Here is a 23,845-nt window from a genome sequence, read left to right as displayed (position 1 = left end):
CTTCCTTCGTCTTTGATAGTTGTGAAAACGTAGACCGCGTGAACTTGTGGCATCTCGTTTTCGCCACTTGCCGGATGCATACCCACGCTAGGAAGAACGGTCGTGCATCGCTACGCGAGTCACGTTGGTGTATGATGCTGTGAAAGTCCACATCAACACATGTTAGCATTTTCACACCAGCAATAGATTGTGGAATTAGTTTTCCGTTTTTTTTCACGCGTGTTGTACACAGCCCAGTGCAAATGACAGCTGAGTTCAGGTGGACTTTTGGAATTCCATCTCTGTCTTCGCTAATCAACGAGGGTCAATCTGAGATGGTGTAATTGGACTCACTGACAAAATTTGTGCGCACCAGCCTGGAACGACGAGAACCATCATTTGTCTAATAGTGGTATTCTCTACTGGCCAGTAAAGTATTTTTCTTTTGATCTTTGCTGATTCGCGATCGATCGAGGTCACTTGGATCCAACGGTGGTGCTCTCATTTCCATCTATTTTTCTTCGTTGGAAATCGTCATGCCTCAAGTAGACTGATTAGCCTTGCCTTTGTGTGTATTGTGGATTATCAATGGTACAAGGCGACGGGCTGTCAATGACTATCGTCCTATGGGCCAAATAAAGTCGAACCGTGGTTAACTGTAGGATACCTAATGAAAAGTAGTATTGAGGGTCCTCAACTTTCGCGAAGTGGAAATAATCGGATCCAGGTGTGAGGTTGTTTCCAGTTCTGTTTGCAAGAGGACTCGGATTATCATTCTCTGCATTCCGGAGAACTGAGCTAGAAGTGACTTTTATGATTACCACTGCGCAGACCAAATCTAACGGTGACTGGCACGAGCATTATGTGTACCGTGGGTGTCTTATGAATGCCCTCGGACCGCTCTGTGCATGCATAGTGGTCTCAACTGTATATATGTTCCCCACATGATTTCACAATTATGGATCATCAAGAGAGGATGCTGATCGCTCTCCAGTTTACATCATGCACGGGGTCTTTAGCCGGTCGCGCGTCACAGCTCGGGCCGCATGTGGCATCACCTATTGTGCAAGTCATCCACTTGTGTAGCTGGATGTGACAGGTATATCTGAGGGCGGTTTCCAACCCGACATGTATTCTGGTGTATGAGTTGTACTAAAGACTAACTAGCCTGCTGTCCCCTCTTGCACGACAGTTCTGAGTTGCCAGCTGAACGTACGTATCCTGTCAGTAACCTGCGACTTAGCTGTCCGTTTTCCAACCTGATCAATCATGACTCTGTAGACACTTGAAACGCGTGTTTATGGGCGGAGTACCCAGTCTACAAAACGCCACCCGGCTCAACCGCTGACCATCACCCTACTTTGTGTGTTCCTCTCATGTGCATACACCCACCCCATGCTGTCAGTGTAATTTGATCGAGACACATGATCCACTTGTTTTGCAGCACAGCCCGCATAATCCGAGGTTATAGACATTCGGTTTCTGTTGTCTCTTGTTCGACATGCAGCGTTTCCAACCGCTTCAGGCTGCTTTTAACGACCTCCACCAGACAACATACTATTTATGGCCTGATGGAAGGACATCATGGAGTGTATTTTTACGCAGACCGAGGGATTTTGGTTCGAGTGGGTGGCGTTTTCTCTCTGCTAGGTTTGTCATGTTTTTTCTCCACCAAACATGGCCTCGAGTCCCACCCTATCCTTTGATACTTACTTTTAGGCGCATGTATTGAGGTCCTCACCCACATGGACCCATGTTATCTTATCTACAAATGCTCGGACCGTTTTTTCCAGCTCTTAATGTTACGAACAAGGATCTTTGTGTTTTTACAGTGTCCATTGAGGCCTTTTTGTCAGAAGAGAACGCGAAGCAATTAACTGTGGGCTTCTACTGTTAATTGCATCCATTCGTGGGCGGGTACGTGTTGGTCCTGTCCAGGCTTAAGGGCGGTTCAGCCGGATTATTCTTGTGTGCTGTGATTGCTGGAAACCAGGGTACTACTGGAATTTCGCTCAAAAAGTATCCCACTTCTGTATGGTGATCACCAGTGTCCTCCATCAAATCAGCATTGTCCACGTATCGTCTAAGTTGAGTATTGATGGGTTTTTCGATTGCGGTCCCTTGTTGAATGTTGAGTTAGAAATGCGTCGGAAGACTTCGAGATTGGCAGACTGTTGTTGCAAGTGAGCTCTTCGGTTTTTGTTCGGTTTTGAATAGCCAAGCTTTTTTCGACACTAGCTGAGTGAAGTGACCGACCATCGGGCTTGTAAGCCTACAGGAAATTAACAGCAAAGCAAGTAAAGAGTGTGTGCAATCAAGCTGCGGTGCAGTTCTATCGAGAACAATTTGAGTTATGACCTGTTCAAAACCTCAACCAATCGCTTATCTACATGTTTAATAAGCCTATGAACAGTAGTTTGGCTTGTACTCTTTTACTTACCCTTCAGACGAACCGTTAGCCCTGTTTAAAGTCTACCGTTTGTATACTGGCCATGCTCGAATTTGCTCACATATACTTTGTGCGGTTGAGATTGGAATAGGCATTCGGCCAGTCACTTCTCGCAGTACAGCACAGAAGTGAACTCCTGATGACGCACGAAATGTGTTCCTCTGTGATGTGTGGTTTACTCGCAGCTATAAGTTGCAATAGTCATCGTTCCAAAGCCACATATGTCTTCAAAGTCAACTAAAGAGGTACAAGAGAGAGGACGAACGGGAGATTGATCAGGGCTTACTTCCAACACATAGAGGGAGCGTAAGCGAGAAGCCTACTTAGCTTGTCGGGCCTTGGTTTAAATGCTGCCTATCCTGGACTGAATATCTTTTGTCCCCTGGAGTCAGCCACTCAGCTATACAATGATTGCTGAAATTCCATGTTGACTGATCAGGCGCCTGGAATTAATAATGAAGCATTATAGATCCAGCAAAGGAAAGCCATTTCAAGCAAAGTTCTAGTTTGAGGTTCTTGAAGTGAGCCAACTACAAATATTAGACTGTAACCAAGGCTTTGATATGTACCAGGTCACCAAATATTGAACGACTTCGGTACTCCCAGAATGGGGTTTATTTACATTACTTTCTTAGCGGCTTACTATAGTGGCTGACAATTTGCAATGAGGAGCAAGTTCCAAAAATCGTTTAGGAAGCTGCCAGTTGCTTTTTTCCTACTCATTCAACTCTCCCGTTTGCGGACGTTTTAGTCGCATCTGATGAAACAAGTCCTTAAGTTACCTCGGTCCTATTTAATGTAAGTCAGTCATCCGTAATAGACCAGTTTCTACCGCATTGCTGCGATCCTCGGTTGGTGCACACTAAACTGCTAAACCAACAACATGATCATTTTAGGTGACTGAGCATCACGCGAATCAGATATTTGTCTGATTGACTGCGCTTCGGTCCACTCCGATTCTCGCTTCCAATTTTAGTAGCCCACTCTCTACACGTCGGTCGCATGGTGACTAGACTGTTCGATTTATGATAAGTTCGCGTGCTTGGGAGCGTATGCGCGTTTGTCGTGACTGACCGCCATGTACCTTTTGAATATCTCGAAGAAACTAATCTCATCCACCACCACTGTGCAAATCGGCCCACGTGTTGGGCAATTTTCCCACTTACGAGGTCTGTCATAATTCAGTTCATCAGCTAGTTAGCTGTCTTTGTTGGTGATGCCCTAATAGTCTGGCTAACACTGTGATGACTGTGTGCGATCAGTTTTGAGCGCCGACCGCATTACTTTATCCCCTTTAGAGTGACATAACTGAATTTCGAAAAATACTGCGCTACTTCCGATTGTAAAGTGTTTAACATATGTACGCAACAGCGCATAGAAAATGTGGTGACAGTACTCCATAGAACCTAAATTCGCAGTGTCATTTAGGTAGCATTTGTCAAGTTCGTGCATTGTTCAACAGGGATTTTTACGTACTTCAGGAATAGTTGATTAGCCATGGAGAACGACTGGCAGTTTTGTACTGCTCATAAGGTTGCTGAAAATCTGTTAACAGCCCACGACCTGTTTCTCCCTTTTTGGGGCTCATCAGGTAGACGCAGTCCCCGGGTTTCCGTCAACCTTATGTTCTACTTGAAACCAAATTGCACGAAATTAGCGAATATACACTCATTTGCAAACTAATTTGGTTTTTCTTAGAGACTCACCTGGAACCCAGCTGAATCTCTCGTTTGTGATGTTCTCAGGCAACTGAATGTGCTGCACCAGGCCGCCTCATGTTTCACTCAAGAACGGTGAATACTCGAATTTTGCGACCAAAATTTGCTGAGTTGGCGGTCTGTTTTCACCGACTCTGCAGGTAATGATTATAAAGGAAGTTCGAAGGAGTCTGATGATACCAGCAAGTTTTTCTGGCGAATTACGACTGAAACCGGCGAGCAGCTAGTTTTTTGCACGACCATTGTATCTAATGAATCAGCGGTCACTTTCGTCCTAGTGACGAGGACTTGCACAGCTAAGGCGCCGTGCATTGGGAATATGAATTAACTTGTCAATTAGTGTTCCGTTGTTTGTTCATTAATTATTTGTTATAGCCGCTGAGCCGCAGTTTCTGCCTCGAGAACATAGCTTATGGTTTGGTACATTCGCGGAACAACCTTGTATCTGTAATTACTGGCATACTACGGATTACTACTGTAAAAACCAACAGAATAGTTCCTTTGAATAACAGCTAATCAGATGTAGGTTTTGAAACGTCATGGGTGTAGCATTGTAGTTGCACAGTTTTCGTCGATTGAGGTAACCCCTAACACCGAAATACGCATACAATCATGGCTACCTAAACGGTCACAACAGGTCCCCACATAAACGTGGTCCTAATGGTGCATTTTGAATCCATATCAGGGTCACGAGATAGCTCAATGATTACGGCGCCAGATGGTGAACCGGAAAGTCCGTGGTTCGAACCCATCCTCAGCATCTCGACCAGTCCTGTCAAGGCTTGGGCAGCCCGGCAGTATCTCGGCCCACATGCTTCCTTTTTGTGGCCTGGCTGCTAGGCGCCGAAAGGGTACTACCACTGAACGAACTCACGTGTGTTGGGCGCCTGGTATGAAAGCCTAGTCACTCGTTAGATCGGCAAGATTTAATCAGGTTCCCAGCGTTTCACTCTTTCAACCATATGTAAGTGTACTGTGTTCTGTGCCTAAAACGCGCGACAAAACATTCCAGGTTTGGATCGCTTTCAGAGAGGCCGCCACAACTGTGGTGTTATCAAGGAGCTTGAAATTTTCGAAACTACAGATTAGTCCGATGAAAGCTCTGGACTGGCCTCTACCCGTTTCGACATTCTTGAGGCTCTATCAACTTGATTTCCTACTTGACCACCACACTGAAAATAAACTTGATATTGATGGAAGACGGTGGAAATCCACGTGGTTCTCAGCTGAATTTATTGTCAACGTCAACTTAATTTGCAAATGCGGTAACGGAGCCGGCTTGATGGGCCCCATGTAGGTTGAGACTGGCAGTGGTTGTTCAGTAGCACATCCAATTGAAGAGATCTAGGTGGACTTCAGCCGAGCCTACGGTCAACACCAAGCCTACCGGCATGGATTTTTTTCACTGTTGTATGACGATCGATACTTCCTCACGCGATTTCTGCTAAACTGTTTCGCTGTCAGCCGTATTAAGGCAGTAAGTTTTTGTTCCGACTTCAACACAGTGCAGAATCGCACAACTCCAGTAGGCATAGTTGACACGTACGACAATAATCTGCTCACTTCAGCGCAACCAGTCTTTATCGTTTGCTTGTGATGGTGTTGCGCGCATGGACAATGCACACACAATTGGCGAAAACCGTATTGTCACCTAAACGCGACTGACGATCGTTGCGGATGGTAGTCTAAACGCTGTGGGTCAGCAAGTTTTAAAACTGGTCATTAGGATGCAGACCGTGAAAATCTGGTGGATATTTCGGAAGACACCTCATACGAGGTGTTATCGGTTCACTGAGTCTTCTGCGCATGGCGTATGGTATCCTAGAAATTTCCATTTTGCTTCCATCCAACTGTGTTGATTCAGCAGCCAAGTTGTCTCCAAGTGGAAGTTAATTTCCTCTGTCGGTGTTCCAACATTTCTGATGATTTTGAAGCAATTTCGGTAGTTTCCGTAACAAAACTGCTTTGATCTCATCCCATAAATCATACGAGCTGTGCAATTCACCTGGTCATCCCGTATCGAAATTACATCCATCATGAGTTGGTGTTGGTAGGTCTTGTGTTGCCAAATCGCCCACCTTAGCAGGCGAAACAGCGACTTATGCTACTCACAAACTACTTACCATCAAGCGGATCTGTATTTAATAAGAAACTTTGAATTTTTGAATTTAAAGATGAAGGGATAGGAAAAGAGTTGACAGGAGCTTTGATAGTCGTTTTTGTGGAATACGACGAGGTGACCGGGCCGTAAAATTCCGGCTAAAAAGAGGCCTATTTACATATGACTCCCGTGTAGACATAATAGAGCTTCTGAGATGGATATTCATAGCTGAACACTGCTCAAAAGAGGACGTATAGTGCTTCATAATTAAAAGCACACCACAGTGACTTCGAGGATGCCCGACACCAACTTGAGATATGAAGTGTTCGTCCGCGACTCATCTGCGTTCACCTTTTCTTTTTTGATTTTATGTGAAAATTCATTATTGTGAGCCTAATAAGTGTTCCCCGTGCCCCGGTGAACGAACGAATTTGGTCCGTCTTGAAAATTCACACCTCAGATCTCTGGTAAGGGCCTTCGAGTCCATCGTGGTGTTATCCCTATCTACTTTCCATTTCAAACAAACTCCGGTTAACGGACCATAAAGAGCAGTGAATATATCTTGATTTAATCTTACTGTTCTTGTCTTTATGTTATCCAATCGCTTCTTGTTTGAGGTCAGGGAGTCTAATTGATGAGATCTTTCGACGAATAGCCAATTCATCATGCATTGTCCCGGTTGTATGCAAGCTTAGTTTTCATTTGAGAGTTGTTATCCTCGCCTCGGAAATTTTCACTGCAACATATTGAAATCATTTGCAACTTTGTGAATCCATCTCGGTCTAGGTAGAATGTACAGAATTCTACGTGGCAATCGAAAACAGTGTTCCCCGTCAGCCATAACCTATTGTTCGATTGCGCCCGTATCTCGAGATTCTTTTCTGGTGGTTAAGGCTGGAACTTACTGACCTAATGGTGCTTGGTTCGAACCCAACCTCGACTGTTCCTGTCTATGCTTGGGCAACCTGGCAGTATCTCAGCCCTCAGACGTGACATGGAAGCTGGCGCGCACCAATTCAGATGCATTTTTTGTGTACAGGTTCTGGGCGTTTTATTATTATTTTGTATGGTCAGTGTCAAATCTTATACCTCAGTTTTTCTTCATTTAGCTTCGGATGAATCCGTCGACGTCTTTGGTCCATTCACCATAGATGAACTTCAACAGTACCGTCGTGGTGAGTTGGTGTGTTTATTGCATTGTACTTAGTCACGATGTTTATTATGATACCCAAGTTTTAGCAAACCCTATCGGGATGAATCAGTCCAGTATGGTAACGACTGTCAATGATTTACCGTTTTACTGTTCACGGCTTTTGCAGAGCGGCGCAATTGTGATTAATGTGTGGTGGACGGTGTGTATCAGTTTGCTGAACGCGGTGCGCCGTTTGTCCCGAACGTTTTAACCGATGAAGACAAACTCGATAGTGTGACAGTTGTTTCGGCGTTGGTGACTTTGTCGCTTCTTATCCGGGCTAGCAGACTGTCTAGACTGCACTTTGTACTTTTGGAGTATTCACTCCTGAGGACGTCTCCTATCTGACAGTGCCACTTGGCCCTCTCTCTCTCTCTCTTTCTCCGTGTTTTTGATATCTTAAATGTTCTGCTAAATCCCCGTTTCTATCCTACCGATTTTTGGTATCGTGTCCGAACAACATTCAGCAGTCTATGTTTCTTATCGTAAAGCACGGAGGTGCTTCGTGACATCCACATACGGTTGTTGTACCGGTACGGTTGAGCACAGCCCGTCCTATGTGCTGTTTTTGACCCAGCGTTACTCAATTGCGTGTAGTTTCCACTGCACGCAGCTTTCAGTGCTCGTTTGACTGGGCGCTTTATCATGCGATTCTGGTGTTTTGACTTTGCACTCTACGCAGACCCGTTGGGAGTCGTTTTTCAATTTGTGGAGCGTGAATTCACGGGGACGACCCTAGAGCCCCAGCGATTGCCTTTAAAAGTGTAATCTGTGACTTGATCACCTAGACTTCCCTGTATTTTCCATAAGATTCTTCGACAAGATTCCCAGGCTGGTTCCATACGAATCTATCGTCGTGAGGCATGAAACAACGACGCGATTGTAGGCAAATTGTCGTGTGAACTTTGATCGTTCTCAATGGTTGGGATACAATAGACTTTTCCTCTAAAAGACAGCACTCAGAGGATATCACTCAGAATATTCCATTTTACGTGGTCTCATCAGAAAATTCAGCGACCTCATGGTGAAGCTTCGAAGTTTCCACGTGTCTTGTTCCGCTGGATTGTATCTGTGTATTACTTGCTCCTGACGAGACAGTTCTACATCGTTCGCTTAAATTGAAAATAGTTAACCTGTACATGAGAGCTGAATTACTCCAACAGATCCCAGCCGTTACTCCGTCTGACTCCAATTTCATGGTACTCAGTAGGTGGGCTCAGCTGTTTCACTAGTTGAGGCGCCAGGTTTGGTTTCGAAAGCTTTTTAGCTTGTTTTAATTTACGATGCTTTTTGCCTATACTCCTTGTCTATTGATGTACAGCGACTGACTCTTTCGCTAGTCTGTCTGACAGATGTGGTGGGGTGAGCGTCCCTTTTCTGCCTACACAGTTCGTTCGTTTGTCTTTCGACTGACTCACTATCTATCCACGTGAGCGGGCGCTATCACGCACCTCATCACACCCGATCGTATTTTCGTGTTAATACGGTCAATGGTTACGCATGTGTGTGCGTGTGTAAACATACAGTACATCCTTCCATGGGTGAGCTGCTGATCAGTTTTTGCCACACTTCGACAGGCGATTTTCACGTACCACGAGCGTGCGGGTGCGCGTGCCGTGTTCTCGCTCTCCGCTTCATGTACTCACTGCGCCTGTACAGAGGCATGCGTGTTGTGGTACTCCACTCATCAAGGGAAGCATGCATCTCATGAATAACCCCACTCTCACTAGGGCTTCAGCTGGGTTGTATGCCCTGCTAACGAGGTGATTTTCAACTTAAAGTTTGGAAATCCGCCAGCCTCAGATTTCTAACCACTCACAGACACATGAAGTACTTGCCAGTGTCACGTTTGACATTAGTCAGTGGTCGGATTTTCCCGACAGAAGGTTAAGCGAATCAAAAGATTACTGGTTGGCTCTGTTTGGAGGGGCTCTACTCCACACAGGAAATTGTAGTTGGCCACGATATTCTTGCTGTCAGCACATACCGTGTTTCAATTAAATCAGCGATATACTTACTGGACCATTTGGTCAACCAAGTCCTCTTTCTGATTATCTGCTGGTCCTGGAAGTTGTAACTAAACCGATTTTTGTCACGAGCGTTTTTGATTCTGATGTCTTATCCCTCTTGGCTCATTTTTTTCTTTCCAATCGTCGCGGTCAAATTTGGCCCAGGACTGGTGGTCTTTGGCTGTTGATCTACCAGTTAAGGGCACTTTACGGCAATCTGGAGTGCGTTGTCGGCTGGTACAGCACTTTTCTGGCAAGTGAGGGGTTCTGGCTTAGAGTCCCCTATAAAAGTGAATTGCGTGCGGGAAAACTTGCGCTAGTATCATATTCGTGATCTGTTTGAACTAACAGGCTGCCAGATCGGCTGTAGACTTACTCATTCAGCGATCCTTCACCAGCAGCAACTGGGTCTTACCTTGGGGGCAAACTTTTCTGAGTTTCTCTGAATTCAGCAGTTTAGTTACTGTGCTCTTCCTGTCTTCTCATCAGGATGTTTTAGCTCTGAGAACTATCCCCATAAATAGTTCTTCACTTCCGGGATACTTCGGCCTCATTTTTAATTTGGTAACTGCCTGATGTTCATCTGCAGCAGCACTAGTGGCAAGGATTCTTCGACTTGTTTGAAGACAAATCTCTATCAAGCGTTGCCGTTCTGTCGTGTGACTTGTGTCATCCACAACTTGTGTTTCTTATTGGTGGCTGTACCATGCATAGGAAGATTTGTGGAAGGCATTCGCTCATCAACACCCGTTCTTGGAAGCCGTAAGAATTTTGAATTTGGTCTCTTTCTCCTTTCAACTAGACCCAAGTTTGTTGGCGTAGATTCTGTCGACCTCTCATCAGATCAACTTTTTTCTTCCCATCTTAATAGTTCCTTAGTGGGCCCGTAAAGAATTCATATAATTTTGTACACCTAGTTTGGGTCTTTTGGCAGTTCACGTATACAATTATTCGGATCTCACATCCACTGAAATTCTCGTCGTTCAAATCTATATTTAAAGCGAAAAGTACCTGATAAGCTTACCATATCGCACACTAGATCTTGCGTCTTGATCACGTCTGGTCGCCTACGACGTAGAGTCGCTTTGGTTCCGTGTATGTGCTTTACGGTATCTCACCACTTCGTTGCCGGTACGATGAGAATTCACCAAACTACACCTAAGGCTGCTTGTTCACCTCATTCACTGTCGTGTCTCTCCGCACTGCTGGGGTCTAATATTCTTTTCACTCAAATTTACCAAAGCGTTTGAAGCTGTTTTTCATTAATAATCGATTGACTGATGAGTGAAATTTTGACGATGTCTCGTCTGTCCCGGGTAAGCTTTTATCCATGGATTCGGTTGACTTGGTGCAAGGCGGCAAAGATGCCATCCCAGACACTCTCCTGTCGTGCACGCCGTTCCGGTTTCCGGCCCCCGTTGGTTTCCTTTCATCTGGCGCCTGTTGGACTGCTTTTAAAGGATTCAGCGGGCATCGCTAATTACATTTTGGACAGGTGAAATATTCACGTTCCTTTGACTGGCTCATTGCCGCCGGACTAATACTGACACAAGGAGATGTCGCTTTCAATAAACGTATTCTCTTTTTACATTATCAGAATCTGAGTTTACTCAACGTGTTCAGTAGGAGTCTAAGGGCGCTGTATGGAAACAGTATGTGTGGCGTGTTTTCTCATCGTACTGAGGATATTCGTGGGATTGTTTTGTTAGCCCCATCAGCTGGAGGAGGTGCATTCAAGGTGTGAATGTATCATCGTTGTCACCAGTAGCTGAAAAACGCTACACAGATTCTCGAATATATACACTCATTTGCAAACTAATTTGGTTTTTTCGAGAGTCACTTAGAATCCAGCTGAATCTCTCGTTTATGATGTTCTCAGGCAACTGAATGTGCTTCACCAGGTCGCCTCATGTTTCAGTCGCTACGATATTCAAGATATCGCGATACATGTATATCTTTGTAACGTACTAATCATGAAGAGTGTTCAGCCATAGCACCCTTCCGGTGCCTAGCTGCCATGCCACCCGAAGGAAGCACGAGGGCTGGGATGCTGCCAGGTTGCCCAAGCCTAGACAAGGAAGTCGAGAGGCGAAGATCGGATTCGAACCACGGACCTTCCGGTCAGTAAATTCGCGCTCTAACCACTTAGGCCATCTCGCTCCGCACTACTTATAAGGATTTTCAGCAACCTTATGAGTAGTACATTACAAAGCTACACAGATTCGTTTCCTTATTTCTGGAGCGATTGTTTTTCTTACTGCCATACTATCTTTAATTCAAATTCCGTCAGTATCTACCCGTCGTGCTTGATTTTGAAATAGGCCATCACTCATTGCAGCGGTCCGTTATTTCAACTCAGTTCTAAGTGAACCGAGTGTCCAATAGAGTTTTCATCCCACAAAGCCCGGAAGCTGTTTCATCCTTGTTATGAATCATTAGCACAACGCATCTCACGAAACTGGGGGAGAGAGTGTCTGGGACCTGTGGCCCTCCAACCAGTGGTTGAACACTTGAGCATTTCGCCACGACTGGCTGATCAGAAGTGTAATTGGCTTTCACGTAGACAGGGCATAGTACCACACATCCTTCAATAGACAGGCTGAAATCCCTACCGAAAATTACTGCATCTCCTTATACCAGCACCAGTTATATGTAGCTCATAGGAAGAATGATCTCACAAGAGAGTGAAACATCCTTCCGAGAAGTAGTCACTCGAGGAACCAGTCGGTTCGTGATCACGTGATATGGTTTGTGTGATTTAAGGATGAGTATGGTTATGTCCTATCTGATTGAGAGCTAATCACACTGCTGTTCAAGCACTGGTCGGAAGGTCACAGGTTCGAAACTTCCAGAGTTTCGTGAGATGCACATTGCCAATGATACCCGGCTAAGACGAAACAGCTGTACAGTGCTTCCCGGTTTTTCAGCACTGTGATGAATCAGGTATCGTGATGTGAGTAAGCTGAACACCGTCTTAGTTTTCCCCCGTTACTCGTGACTTGAAACCGGAAGGCAGTTTGTGTGGGCCAATTCGTTTTGAAGTTCACCGATATTGCTTGAACAGTTCTCCTTTTATAAGGTTTAACTGGAGTTTCCTTAGGGGTTGGGCTTCTCAGCGAATGCCACCTATTCCTGAGACCTCTGACGCAGATGTGTCTGATCGTCACTGGCGCATGCCAAACTATTTCATGAATCCTTTCACTCATTCGGACACGTCTGAAGCCAAAGTGGTTCCGTGGGGGCGAGATGGACCAAGTTAGAGCGCGAATTTGCTGACCGGAAGGTCCGTGGTTCGAACCCGATCTCTGCCTCTCGACTTCCCCTGCCTAGGCTTGGGCAACCTGGCAGTATCCCAGCCCTCGTGCCTTCGTGTGGCATGATAACTAGGCACCGAAAGGTGCTACAGCTGAATGATTGATTTATTTTTATCTATATAAAGTGGTCCCGTAAATTGATAAGCAATAAGGAGACTGATAAAAATCATCCAGCTAGCGAGAAGGGCACATGACTGGTACTAAAACCTGAGAGCGACGAGTGAATGTGCATCCGTGATTGCGTACTCATTCAATCCTACTCAATCATCCACTCCCCTTCCCACCTAGTTGGTTTTGTTTATGGGTCTCGCTCGCCTGTTGGCACCAAACGTTCTTGGAACGGACATCCACAGTCACAAATGAGTTTCTGACACTCAATGTACATCGTTACATGAGGCGCGCCTTACACCCTAGTCAAACCAACTGGTATCTCTTTAGTAACTGGGTAAGGAGTCCTGGATACCTGTTGGGTTCCATTCATTTGACGCCAGCTAATACTCCATTCACCCTCTTTGATTCACAAAGACCATCCCCTCCATCAGCTGATCACCATGCGCCAGACATTCTACAATTCCCTCCACTTTTCTTCATCAGAAGAAGAAAAAACGATTCCTCATTTGGCTTCCAAACGACATTTGCACCTGTTCCCTTTTTCAATCGTAGGATTAAGCAGATGTTCGGTTGCTTCCAATGGTCTTTTTTCTCTCTTGGCCGGCAACCTGAGAAGTCACGTTCAGAAAATGGGAAATGCTGGGGTGTGTGAGTGAGAGACGGGAAGAGCACTTTTCATTATTCTTACACTCGATGACGCCTCACAGTTCGTCGATTTCTTCTCGTTTCGGGACTACCTCGTGACAAATGCATGCAGTTACATGTGTTGTGTTGGGTTTATAACTTGTGTACTTTTTCTATTGTTCACGTAACCGCACGATGTGTGCGGGAGGTGCAATCGTTCCCCAAATATTTGTGGCAACCAACCTCATGTGAAGCACAATCTTCTTTCGACATCTCATGGGTTACCGATTTGGCGGTTTTCTGCAGGCAAACGCCTGATCGGCAGGAAACCTCATGAACATTATGGGCTGCAATTAACTGTTATATACAAACTCAGCTGTAGCATCCTTTCGGTGCTTAACTGCCATGCCACCCGAAGGTTGCACATGGGCTGTGAATCTGCCAGGTTGCCCAAGCCTAGACAGGGAAGTCGAGAGACAAAGGTCGGATTCGAACCACGAACCTTCCGGTCAGTAATTTCGCGCTCTAACCACTTGGGCCATCTCGCCCCCCCCCCCGCAATTAACTGTTAGTCAATACGGATACTTTACTGTCTTATGGCGACGGAGAAAAGAGGCCATAAAACTGAATGGAGGGAAGAAGAGGGTTAGACACTTTCCAGAAAAAGCCCTATATTAGTGGGTCAAGTGATTTGAAGGTGTCCACACGTTCAGTAAGCATCCCTCGTGTACCTCATTCAATGCACGCGTACATGAGAAGTAGCAGCACGCTCATTGGTGTGGTGTTTTCAACTGTGCGCGCTGGGCCAATAAGGTGAACCCCTGATCAGAAGGGCGTGGAAATCCACAAAGCTGAGCTGAACAGTAGTCACTGTCATTCCACATTGCCATCTCATGGACTATCCTCCACGAGTCTTTGGTCAACAGGCATTTGGGTTCTGGTCGTCCATTGTTTGGATATCCTCCGAGCGCTTCACGTGGTGATCAGTGTAAATAACTTTCTGCGTTTCCATCAGTTTTCGAAACCTCGATGGCTTCATTCGTTTCGACAGGGATGGATGCATATTGCGGGACGGTTGGTATATCCCTGTTTAACGGTTTTTTAGCAAGGCGGTGCTGTTTTTGAATCATGACCCGCGGTCTTCTTGAAACTTATCTGACCAGTCAATTTGAATTTCGCTTGTTACAGAACCGTCTTGGAGGATGGGATTCCCCCTCTGACTAAGGGGCCTTCCAAGATGGCTGCTCTGACGTGCTGCGTTTTCAAGCAGCAGTAGTAACATCGGGGCGATCTCTGAAAATGCGGAACTCTGCGTGATGCTCAGCTTTGGGCATATGAACACAGGTCTGGTGGGATATGTGGTCGGCTGGTTGACTGATCGTGGTGAAGGTTTTCTGTAGTGGCTTTTCATATCCCTATGTTGCCATATAAGGCCGACTTAATTTAGTGATGTCTGAATCCATCCACAAAAGTCAAGTGTCTAAATTTCAATTACTAAACAAACGGTGTTCTGTCAAAATGGAGTCAGCAGCCCATTTACAGGGGGTTGGATCTATCTCTATGGACCTTTGTGTTTTAACTGGAACCGATCCTATCTGCCACATTGCCCCTTAAAAGCAGTCGACTCAACCGAAGTAAGCGAACAAACGCAAATCACTATTTGGGTTCTTGTTCATAGCCACACCACTCTCGTTTGAATGGTCGTGTTCCTGTTCGGGTGTAATTATTCCGGTGAGTCCACACCAAAGGGAAGCACTGGATTCGAGTTTCGCCCCCTATTAGAGCTGGTCAGCAGTGTATATCCAATGGCTGTGCCTGGATTTGAACCCCGGACCTCTGACATGCGAGGCGAGTGTGTAACCACTACTCCACCAACACCCAGTGGGTTTCAAGCGTGTGTCACGCTACCTGACTGGCGGGTCAATCGATTGTCACAAGCAGGACAGTTATTGTGTCGTCGAGTCAACATCGCTCATGTGTGACCACGTTCGCCTGTTCAGACGTGGAATTCAGATGCCTCCAACGTGCGTTGGTGGAGTAGTGGTTACACGCTCGCTTCGCATGTCCGATGTCCGGGGTTCCAATCCCGGCACGGCCATTGATGATGAGCTCTAATAAGAGCGAAACTCGATTCCAGTGGTTCCCTTTGGTGTGGACTCACCGGAATAATTACGCCAGAACAGGACCACGGCCGTTCACGCGAGTGGTGTGGCTATGAACAAAAATACCTATTTCGGTTCTGTTCGTTGCTTATCCCGCGAGGTTTAGGCTAATCTGGAATTTTCGGTGGATTTGTTGCCCTGGCAACAATCTTCCACGGATAGAACAAGAGATTTGAGCAACTTTCACGAACAGTCTTGGTTTACGGAGCGAAACGTACAGTGTTTCTTTAATTCGGGTGTGCTGATTGTTAGGGTAATTCTCTCACGTTTTGGGAACCGATGAGCACTAGCTATTTCCGTCCCGGTCAGAATGATGTGAACTACTGGCAATTTTTACTTGGAATTTGTTCGCCAACTGCATTAGACCAAATCGTAAAAAGGGAGATCATGTGGTCTATGCCAAATTTTCCATTTGTCTCACTCTGGTCTTTATACTAATGCGACGAATGGTTGTGGAAAAAAGGTTGCGGGAGGTTCCACTACGTCTTTCGCAACACCCCAAGTTATATTCAAACGTATCCAGAGGTGCCGTTTGACGAAGTGTTGTTCCAGCTTCGTCAAAAAGTTAGATAAAATTCGTCCGAAATCCGATTTAATCTTCTCAGTTCCTCTGCTCCTCGTTCTAAGAACTTCGTTTTGTCTTGTTTTTTTTTAAACAGAGAACCTCAACCCTGCCGAAGAGTCAATCAGCAAGCTATCACTTAGTGCTGCTGATCGTGAATTTGCAGAAACTGTCCCTGTACTTCGAACGATCTTACAGGGCCATCGTATCGCGGACACCGGGGAGTCTGGCTCAGTCGGCAATCCAGTTGTGGTACGTTGCTTGTCGGGAAAACATGTTTTAAAACCTTCTGGTGTGCACTGAGCTTTCATTAGATCTGCTTTAATAGAGTACTAACAACTGTGTTCGATCGGTATACTTCATTGTGTGGATCTGAAATCTTGTACTTTTTCGAACTTCATTACGTTTGGAGTAGAGTATTGACGAAGTGGTTGATCAGTTAGACCAGAGTTCAAATAAATGTCAAATGGGTTACCGGCTGATGGGCAATATATTGACGTTTAATTTGAGGTTACTTTCACCTTCAATGACGGTGTGCTCGTTTTCGAATGGAGTTGAATCTGAACTGCCAAAATATCAAAACTATGCTCCGTAATTTTTAATGACTTATCACATTTGTCTAACGTTTCAACTTTATTGCAAAATTGGGGGCATGGTGGGATATATTGTGGTCTCCACCACAATTAGCCCTGGTTCTGTTTCACGTCGAATAGACACAGTCAACCAGTAATTTTGACATTGAATTGGGAGATTATCTGCTGAGGCCAACTCTCTTCTGGAAGTCATCGTGAAGAAAGTCAAGGATAAGCTACCGAACCAAGCTCCTGTAGAACTAAGGGGGGATATTCGTTTTATCCTATGGAACGAAAATCTTTAGCGCGGGTAGTTTTCGTATACCCCGATCGTGCGGTCATTCGAACAAAACAGAATACCAGTATGACTCAACCCTGAGTACGTTTGTTTTCTGGTATGCACTTAATACTTCCATGGGTCACTCCGAAACGGTTTTAGTTCTAGACGGAATACTACCGTCTATGGTTCCTCCTTCACAGCCCACAACCTGTTTCGTTCTTCATGGGTCTTACCAGTTAAGCGCAGTCCCGGACGTTCCGTCAACCGTATCTCGAACTTTAGCTCAAATTAGACGAAATTCGTGAATTATACCGGAAGACTCAGCTGAATCTCTCGTTTATGACATTCTTCACTGAACATTAACCGTATCTCGAACTTTAGCTCAAATTAGACGAAATTCGTGAATTATACCGGAAGACTTAGCTGAATCTCTCGTTTATGACATTCTTCAACTGAACATTGACTCCTGCGAGCCCATCTTGTGTTCGATGTCGTTTCGATCATGAAGTTATCTGTGTAGTCCTCGGGCACATGTGCAGTTAAATCCTAGCTTCGTCCAAATGTCGACCTCCGCCGACAAGCCGGGGATTTTCAGCACTGGTCATCCCACGAATCGATTGGGGGACACCAACCCACGGTTTTCTGCTCATTAGCCGAACACCCAAAGCGACGTTGTGATTAGCTTGGGTAAAGTACTGTCCTACTCTTCTCCAGTCAGGCAATTGGCGTCATAGAGTCATGCTATTCTGGTGAAAGCCTCTCAGACCCAAGACCCGTTTAGTGGCGTGTTATTTTATCATTCTCTTGGTGGATTCTTGAGGTGCGCGCTGCTGGTGATCCCCACCATAATGACTTCTTCCGGGTGCGAAATATAAAAAATCTTATCAGTAGGATGAAACATCTCTGGAGTGGTTTTCTGCCAATCAACATCTTGATGTATTGTCGAGTACTACTACTGGATACAACCCACCTATTTAAACGTTGTGCGCGGCTTCCGTTTTTGCTGTTCCTGACCGTTCGTAGACCGTCAGGTGTTGGTCAAAGGTTGCTTGCGTCATTATTGAGTATAGTAACCATGGTTATCATATCGATTATGAACTCGACATCCGTTTATTGAGTTCTCGGTGAACACTACAGCAACCTAGTGACTTATGTTAGAGAGCAAGCTATTTTAAAAATAAAGCGCCTTTCTAAAGGAATGAACAAGAATCGCTTTCTTCACACATTTCAAGAACGTTTGGAATGACCCCTCTGTCCACATTTGCCACCCATCTTTAAAGAGGGACAACCTCTCCTGCAGACTAAGTACCAAGTCATGGCTGGTCGCAGATGCTTTTGTGGAGTGGCTTCCTATCGCAGGTGACTTTGAGGATTGCCTTGCTCTGGTAGCCACTTTGCTTTGCCAACAGACAAACACTAATCAACATATAGATGCTCCAATCCGGTGAGTTCTCAGTTGACAGATATGTTGGTGTGAGAGCCAGTGACAGTCTAGTTCGTGCATAGACCTTCGAGGATGTCATTGCTCTGTGAGATGCCAGTCTACAAGTTTTATTGCACTGTCCTTCGCTCAGAATAGTTCATCCGTCATAGTTATGTTCCTGTTTCTTCTCTGTCGTGTGATTTTTCCGGACTATTTGCCGTCTCTCATGCTCCTGTGATTTGGCTTTATGCCAGTTGATATTTACACTCGTGCACACACTATTCCCGCTCGCTTGTTTGAGGCCCCCTTATGTGTGATGTTCTTGGAATGGAGATGGGAGAGCGGTTATTCCAAAGTGGCACATGTGCAACATCACAGCGCGTGCAATACGTACATCCACCAACTCCAGGTGCGTGTTAACCCAATTCCGTCCACTCGTCCATCTGTTGCTCCGCTTGTGATGGTGGGTGGTTAGGTATTTCTCCGCAGCGCCCGAATTCTGGTCTTGGGAAGCTGACAGTCAAACGGCCGCGGTCTTTTGTCTCTTGTAACTGCGATCGGAAAAAATGCAGACTCAGAAGGGATTTGCAGCAACCTTTTGACTTCAGATAGTAGGTAGTAGTTTCAGACAGTATAAGCAACCTTGCTTGCTTAACTGAATGTGTCTAAACCCCTTGATAATATTTTAGAAAATGGATAACCTCTGACTCTACGTGCATCATTTATTTCTCCATCCAATGCTGCTGGATGAACTCAGATATCCTGTCGGGCTTTGGGTTTTCCAATTCATGTTCACTGCCTTATTTCGATTGACATTGTTATTTTTGTTGCCATTATTTATTATTATTACTGGCCTTTCTGTCTTGGAAACCTTAAACAAACACACCAACCTTTGTTCAGGTTCATGAAACTAAAGTGTATTGATTTTGTCCCAAAGACGCTTTTCTCCTCACTGATTGACTCAGATTGGGAGTATGATGCTGAACTATGCATATTATTCGTCGCAGTATGGGATTTCATTTCACATAAGAATCGGTGTTTGACCAGTTTGTTCATAAGTCATGTGTGTATCCAGATTTTGAGGTCCCATGAATTACACCGGGCTGATTTTCAGTTATCATTTGTAAACCGATTACGATTTCCAGTTTTACTGCAGCTAGTGACTCTTTAATCATATTGCTGCTTTACAAGGGCCTCAACAATGTTTCATTGAATGTCTCTCAACTCGCACTCGGGGATTTTACCTGTATCTCGTGTTGCAATACAGAAGGTTGGACTAGGTCGGTTTTTGTGGGACTTTCGTGGCGGACTTGACCTTTTGCTTAAATTCCAGACTATTTCGTCATAAGGTTCAGTAATCATCCAGCTGTGAGGACTCAACATATGTTTATTCAACTTTAATTACCGAACCCTAATTGGCACGATACCTTTGGGTGATCCGTGTTCTCTTGTACATTTCCAGCGGGGTAATCAGCAATGAAAGGTCACACAAACATATAAGCCACTGCGTTCTATTGGAGAGGTATGGCAGCGAGATATTTCCAAATTGGTTGCCTGGCGATCGGTCGGTTCTCGGATAGGGTTCTAGCAAAACAGGCGGAATGTAGCAGAATTCTAGCAATCACACTCACTTTTTGTATGCCAGCTATACTGAAACTGTTTTTTAACGCTAAATACCAGCAAACAATTGAACACCTTGGTATCTGGGTTACTGGAACACTATCTTCAGCGATTTGGGTAGAGACGGAAAAGTGGTGTGCGGAGTTCGTGCGGAGAATCTAGGTAAAATTGACAGAGCGAAATCTCAGAGAACGACGTTGATGTGGCTGCCGATGACCATGGTGGTGATCCAATGGGCATGGCTCATTGTGGTGGGCTTGCATCAAATAGTGTTAAATCTAGAACCGCTGGAGTGTCTACCCGTGACCAAGCTAGATCAAACTGAACCAGATCTCCCCACCCCATTTCACCGAGAGTTACATCTAGGCTATCTAGGGGGCGAGATTGCGCAAGTGATTAGAGCGCGAATTTACTGGTCGGAAGGTTCGTGGTTCGAACCCGACCTCTGCCTCTCGACTTCCCCTGTCTAGGCTTGAGCAACCTGGCAGTATCCCAGCCCTCGTACTTCCTTCGGGTAGCATGGCAGCTAGGCAGCTGAATGGGTTTCTAGTTGAACGATTTTTTTTACATTTAGGCCATCAACCCTTGAAGATTGCACATGGAGGGTGGGTTGTAAGTTGGTTCGAAAGATCTGGACCGCATTCTCTCTATGATTCATGTGACCGCTTTATTGAACGTCTGCTACCGCCTTGTCACACCAAACAATGGGCTCGGTGCTCATTAAGGCAGGTTGGTAGACCTTCTCTAATTGTTCTGCTTAACTGTGTCTCTCTTTTCATGGCACGTGAAACTAAATCCGCACGGTTTATGACACAATGTAGTTATTTATGGGCTTTCGAACTGCCCAGTTTGTGCCTGTATGTTGTTAGTATTCATCGCTTTCTATGCTTTTGTTTCACGAGTCCTAAACCTTTCACACGGTACTTGTACTTGTGCGTAACGTGACCGTTTGTGGATGGAAAAAAGACTATTTTTGGCAGTCGTTATTCAGGGTAACATCAGAGTGGAACTCCCGATGCTTACACTCATCTACTGTACATCTCGTAGACATCGTTGTGTGTATTCAGCAAGTGAATATACCTAAATCCACCAATTAGATGTTTATTCCGGTCTCAGCTGGTTCGTAATCTTTCAGATCTCTCAGTGAAGTTCGGTAAATACAGGAGGTTTGGATATGGACGAATCGTTTAAATGCTTGGTATGGATAGATGTTGTGTTATGTCAGTTCATAAACCGGACCTGCTCTGTGAACCTCTGTTGAATAAACAGCGTAATAGCTGGACTTATTTAAGTAGTTTATGGGGAAACGACCTGAAATAATCCGCCTATGAATCAAGTGCTTTCATGTCGTGATGTGTCAGCAAACGTTGAACGCCGTGCGGTTTCAGTGTTTTTGGCAGGCATGCTCATCAGAACTGGGACATTATATCTACCAAACATGCGAGTAATGCCCCATAGAAATTGCGCCCCTCCTTTACTACTCAAATACTGTGGTGAACTCAGATGGAGAAAAAGCGGACTGACTTCCGTCGATCGCATGGGCTCATCTGATTTCGTGTTGTCCATATCTCATGACCTTGAGAGAAAGACAGAAGCGTTATCTCGTACAGATACAGTCGGATTGTGACCGTTTCATCTATTCAGATGTGTTCATTGAGGTTTTTTAATTTCTCCGGGTCAGAGAGTAATCAGAACCAAGTTTTCGGGTTGTTGTTTACCAAATGCTCTTTTTCTTTAATAGACTCTCCTAAAGCAGCCCCCACCAACACATTATCCTCATGTGCTGAATTCTACTTTTCGGTTTATTAAAAAGGCATCGGATTCGTTCCCCCTCTTGCTTAAAAACCCCGGTGATGAATATGTAGCATGGAAGTTAGCTTCTGTGTGGTTGATGATTCAAGGTGATTATTTGCTGCGTTAGTGTGTACCAAATAAGTCTGGTGCGCATTCTTGGCTAAAGAAAATTTAACTCCCTAGAGAGCGTGGAATGTCATTTTTCGGAGAATTACCACTTTTAGAGAATCATTCTCCCGAGAGTTTACTTGATATCTCCATGTGATTCTTTGACCACCTGTCTGAGGATACCCTAGGCCTTCGGTAGCATCACAAGGAGCAAACTTTGTCCGCTGCAGGCTTACGATGTCTGCATCCGGTCAATATACCAGCCAGGTAATGCTAAATGTTGGTCTTTATCTGCTGCTATAGGCAAACGCTCGTTCGTCTTGTACACTCGGTTTCATAGTTTCTGTTTTGTGCGCTTGCCTTACCTGGGCCGTCTCATACCTTGTGCGCAAAGTGAAAATAGAAATTATTCCGTTATTCAGCACTACCTGCGCTTGACAGGGGGGTGGTGGAATTTTATTCGCGAGCCCGGTGAGAAATGAAACCCTGATAAACAGTCGCCCGTAAGCTGGTGCAACAGCCGACTGTTACCTAAAGCAGCGCAATAACAATGGATTCGCTTAAACAAATGAACTTGTTTAGTTGTATATTAACAAATCTCTGAGCTCAAAAAGAGCCTCGGAGACAAGTGGCTTCCCTTTGTTGCAAAAAAGGAGACTCAGTTGATCCCCCTCCCCCCGAAGAAGAAACTTCTCTGGTTCAACTCCACAGTTGGCTCATATTGGAGTGAGGTACCGCACGGTTTTTTGTCCCCCAAATCATGGCGACCTTTAATGGGTAAAAGTCGAAATACGAAGTAACACTGAAGTAACTCAGGATGTTGGATCACTGATTGAGGGAAGGGAGGCTAAACAAACGGAGAGGGCAGAAAGTTTGTGGGAGCCGAATATTTTGCTCATCCTTTGAGAGAACGAAGTGGGAATGGTTCATTTCAACAATGCAGGCAAGCTCGAAAGAAGGCCTGTCGTACAGATAGCGTCTCGGCGATCTGCTTACCATGTGTTCACCAAGTTACTTAATAGCTTAAGACAGTCCACGATAACTCCATATCTTTTGTCCATCTGACCATGACTTTATTTATAACCGATTTCAAAACCGAGAATCCCGTTCCTACTACAGTTAAGTTTGACAAGCTCCAGGGCTCACCCAACTGTTTGCCGTCCATCCATCCTAAACAAAATTGTCCCGTTACCCCTTTACCGAAAAATATGTCTTTTCAGTCTTTTCAGTAACATGCGTCAAATTTGTTAGGAGATTTCCGCCCTGTCTTGCATTCTTTATCAACGCGCTTTTGTGTTCAATCCCACTGCACTGGGCCGCGCATTTATCAGTGCCTAGTTTCCACCGGAGTCATAACAGCAGATACCGTTGAATTATGAAGAGAAAGACCACGTACTTATTGTCGTGATAAAATGCACCGAACGCCTTGTCGTGTGTGTGTGTGTGTGTGTTTGATGGGAGAAACCGAACAGGGATGAGTGATGAAGACCGATTGGTTAATCCCTTAGTGAAGGACATAGTGGATGAGTCGTGAGTGAAAGCCATGGAAATTACAAGTAGACCGTGCTGTTTCCCGTATTTCGCATCTGTTGCTCTTCAGAATTGTCCTGTGAAGACTGTTGATTCTGGTAGCACTTTTGCAAATCCTCTTATGTAGGATTTTATTGGATCAATTATTACAATTACATGACCATTGCGTGCAAATTTGAGCGGTTCTCTTGGTTGTATACTATGTACTCCACATTTTGGTCTATTCCCAATCTATTTACAGAATGGCTATCACTCTTACCCAACTTCGTTCGATGGTGCGACCAGCCGTTCCCATCC

At 45.1% G+C, this 23,845-nt stretch overlaps 1 protein-coding gene across 1 annotated transcript in view; it reads left to right on the top strand.

Annotated features, from left to right (window-relative positions):
* The window catches only part of T265_06010 (hypothetical protein), a gene marked incomplete at both ends in the record, with an annotated part of 82,737 nt that overhangs the window by 12,366 nt on the left and 46,526 nt on the right, over nt 1-23,845 (top strand). The window contains 2 exons of the mRNA XM_009171169.1: nt 7,357-7,422; nt 16,319-16,473. Of these exons, the coding sequence (XP_009169433.1) occupies nt 7,357-7,422; nt 16,319-16,473 (221 nt within the window). The remainder of the gene's footprint in view (nt 1-7,356; nt 7,423-16,318; nt 16,474-23,845) is intronic.

The sequence above is a fragment of the Opisthorchis viverrini genome (genome assembly GCF_000715545.1).
Source record: "Opisthorchis viverrini unplaced genomic scaffold opera_v5_121, whole genome shotgun sequence".
NCBI lineage: Eukaryota > Metazoa > Platyhelminthes > Trematoda > Opisthorchiida > Opisthorchiidae > Opisthorchis > Opisthorchis viverrini.
The sequence above is the reverse complement of the archived record's forward strand: the minus strand, read 5'-3'. Positions and strand labels throughout refer to the sequence as shown.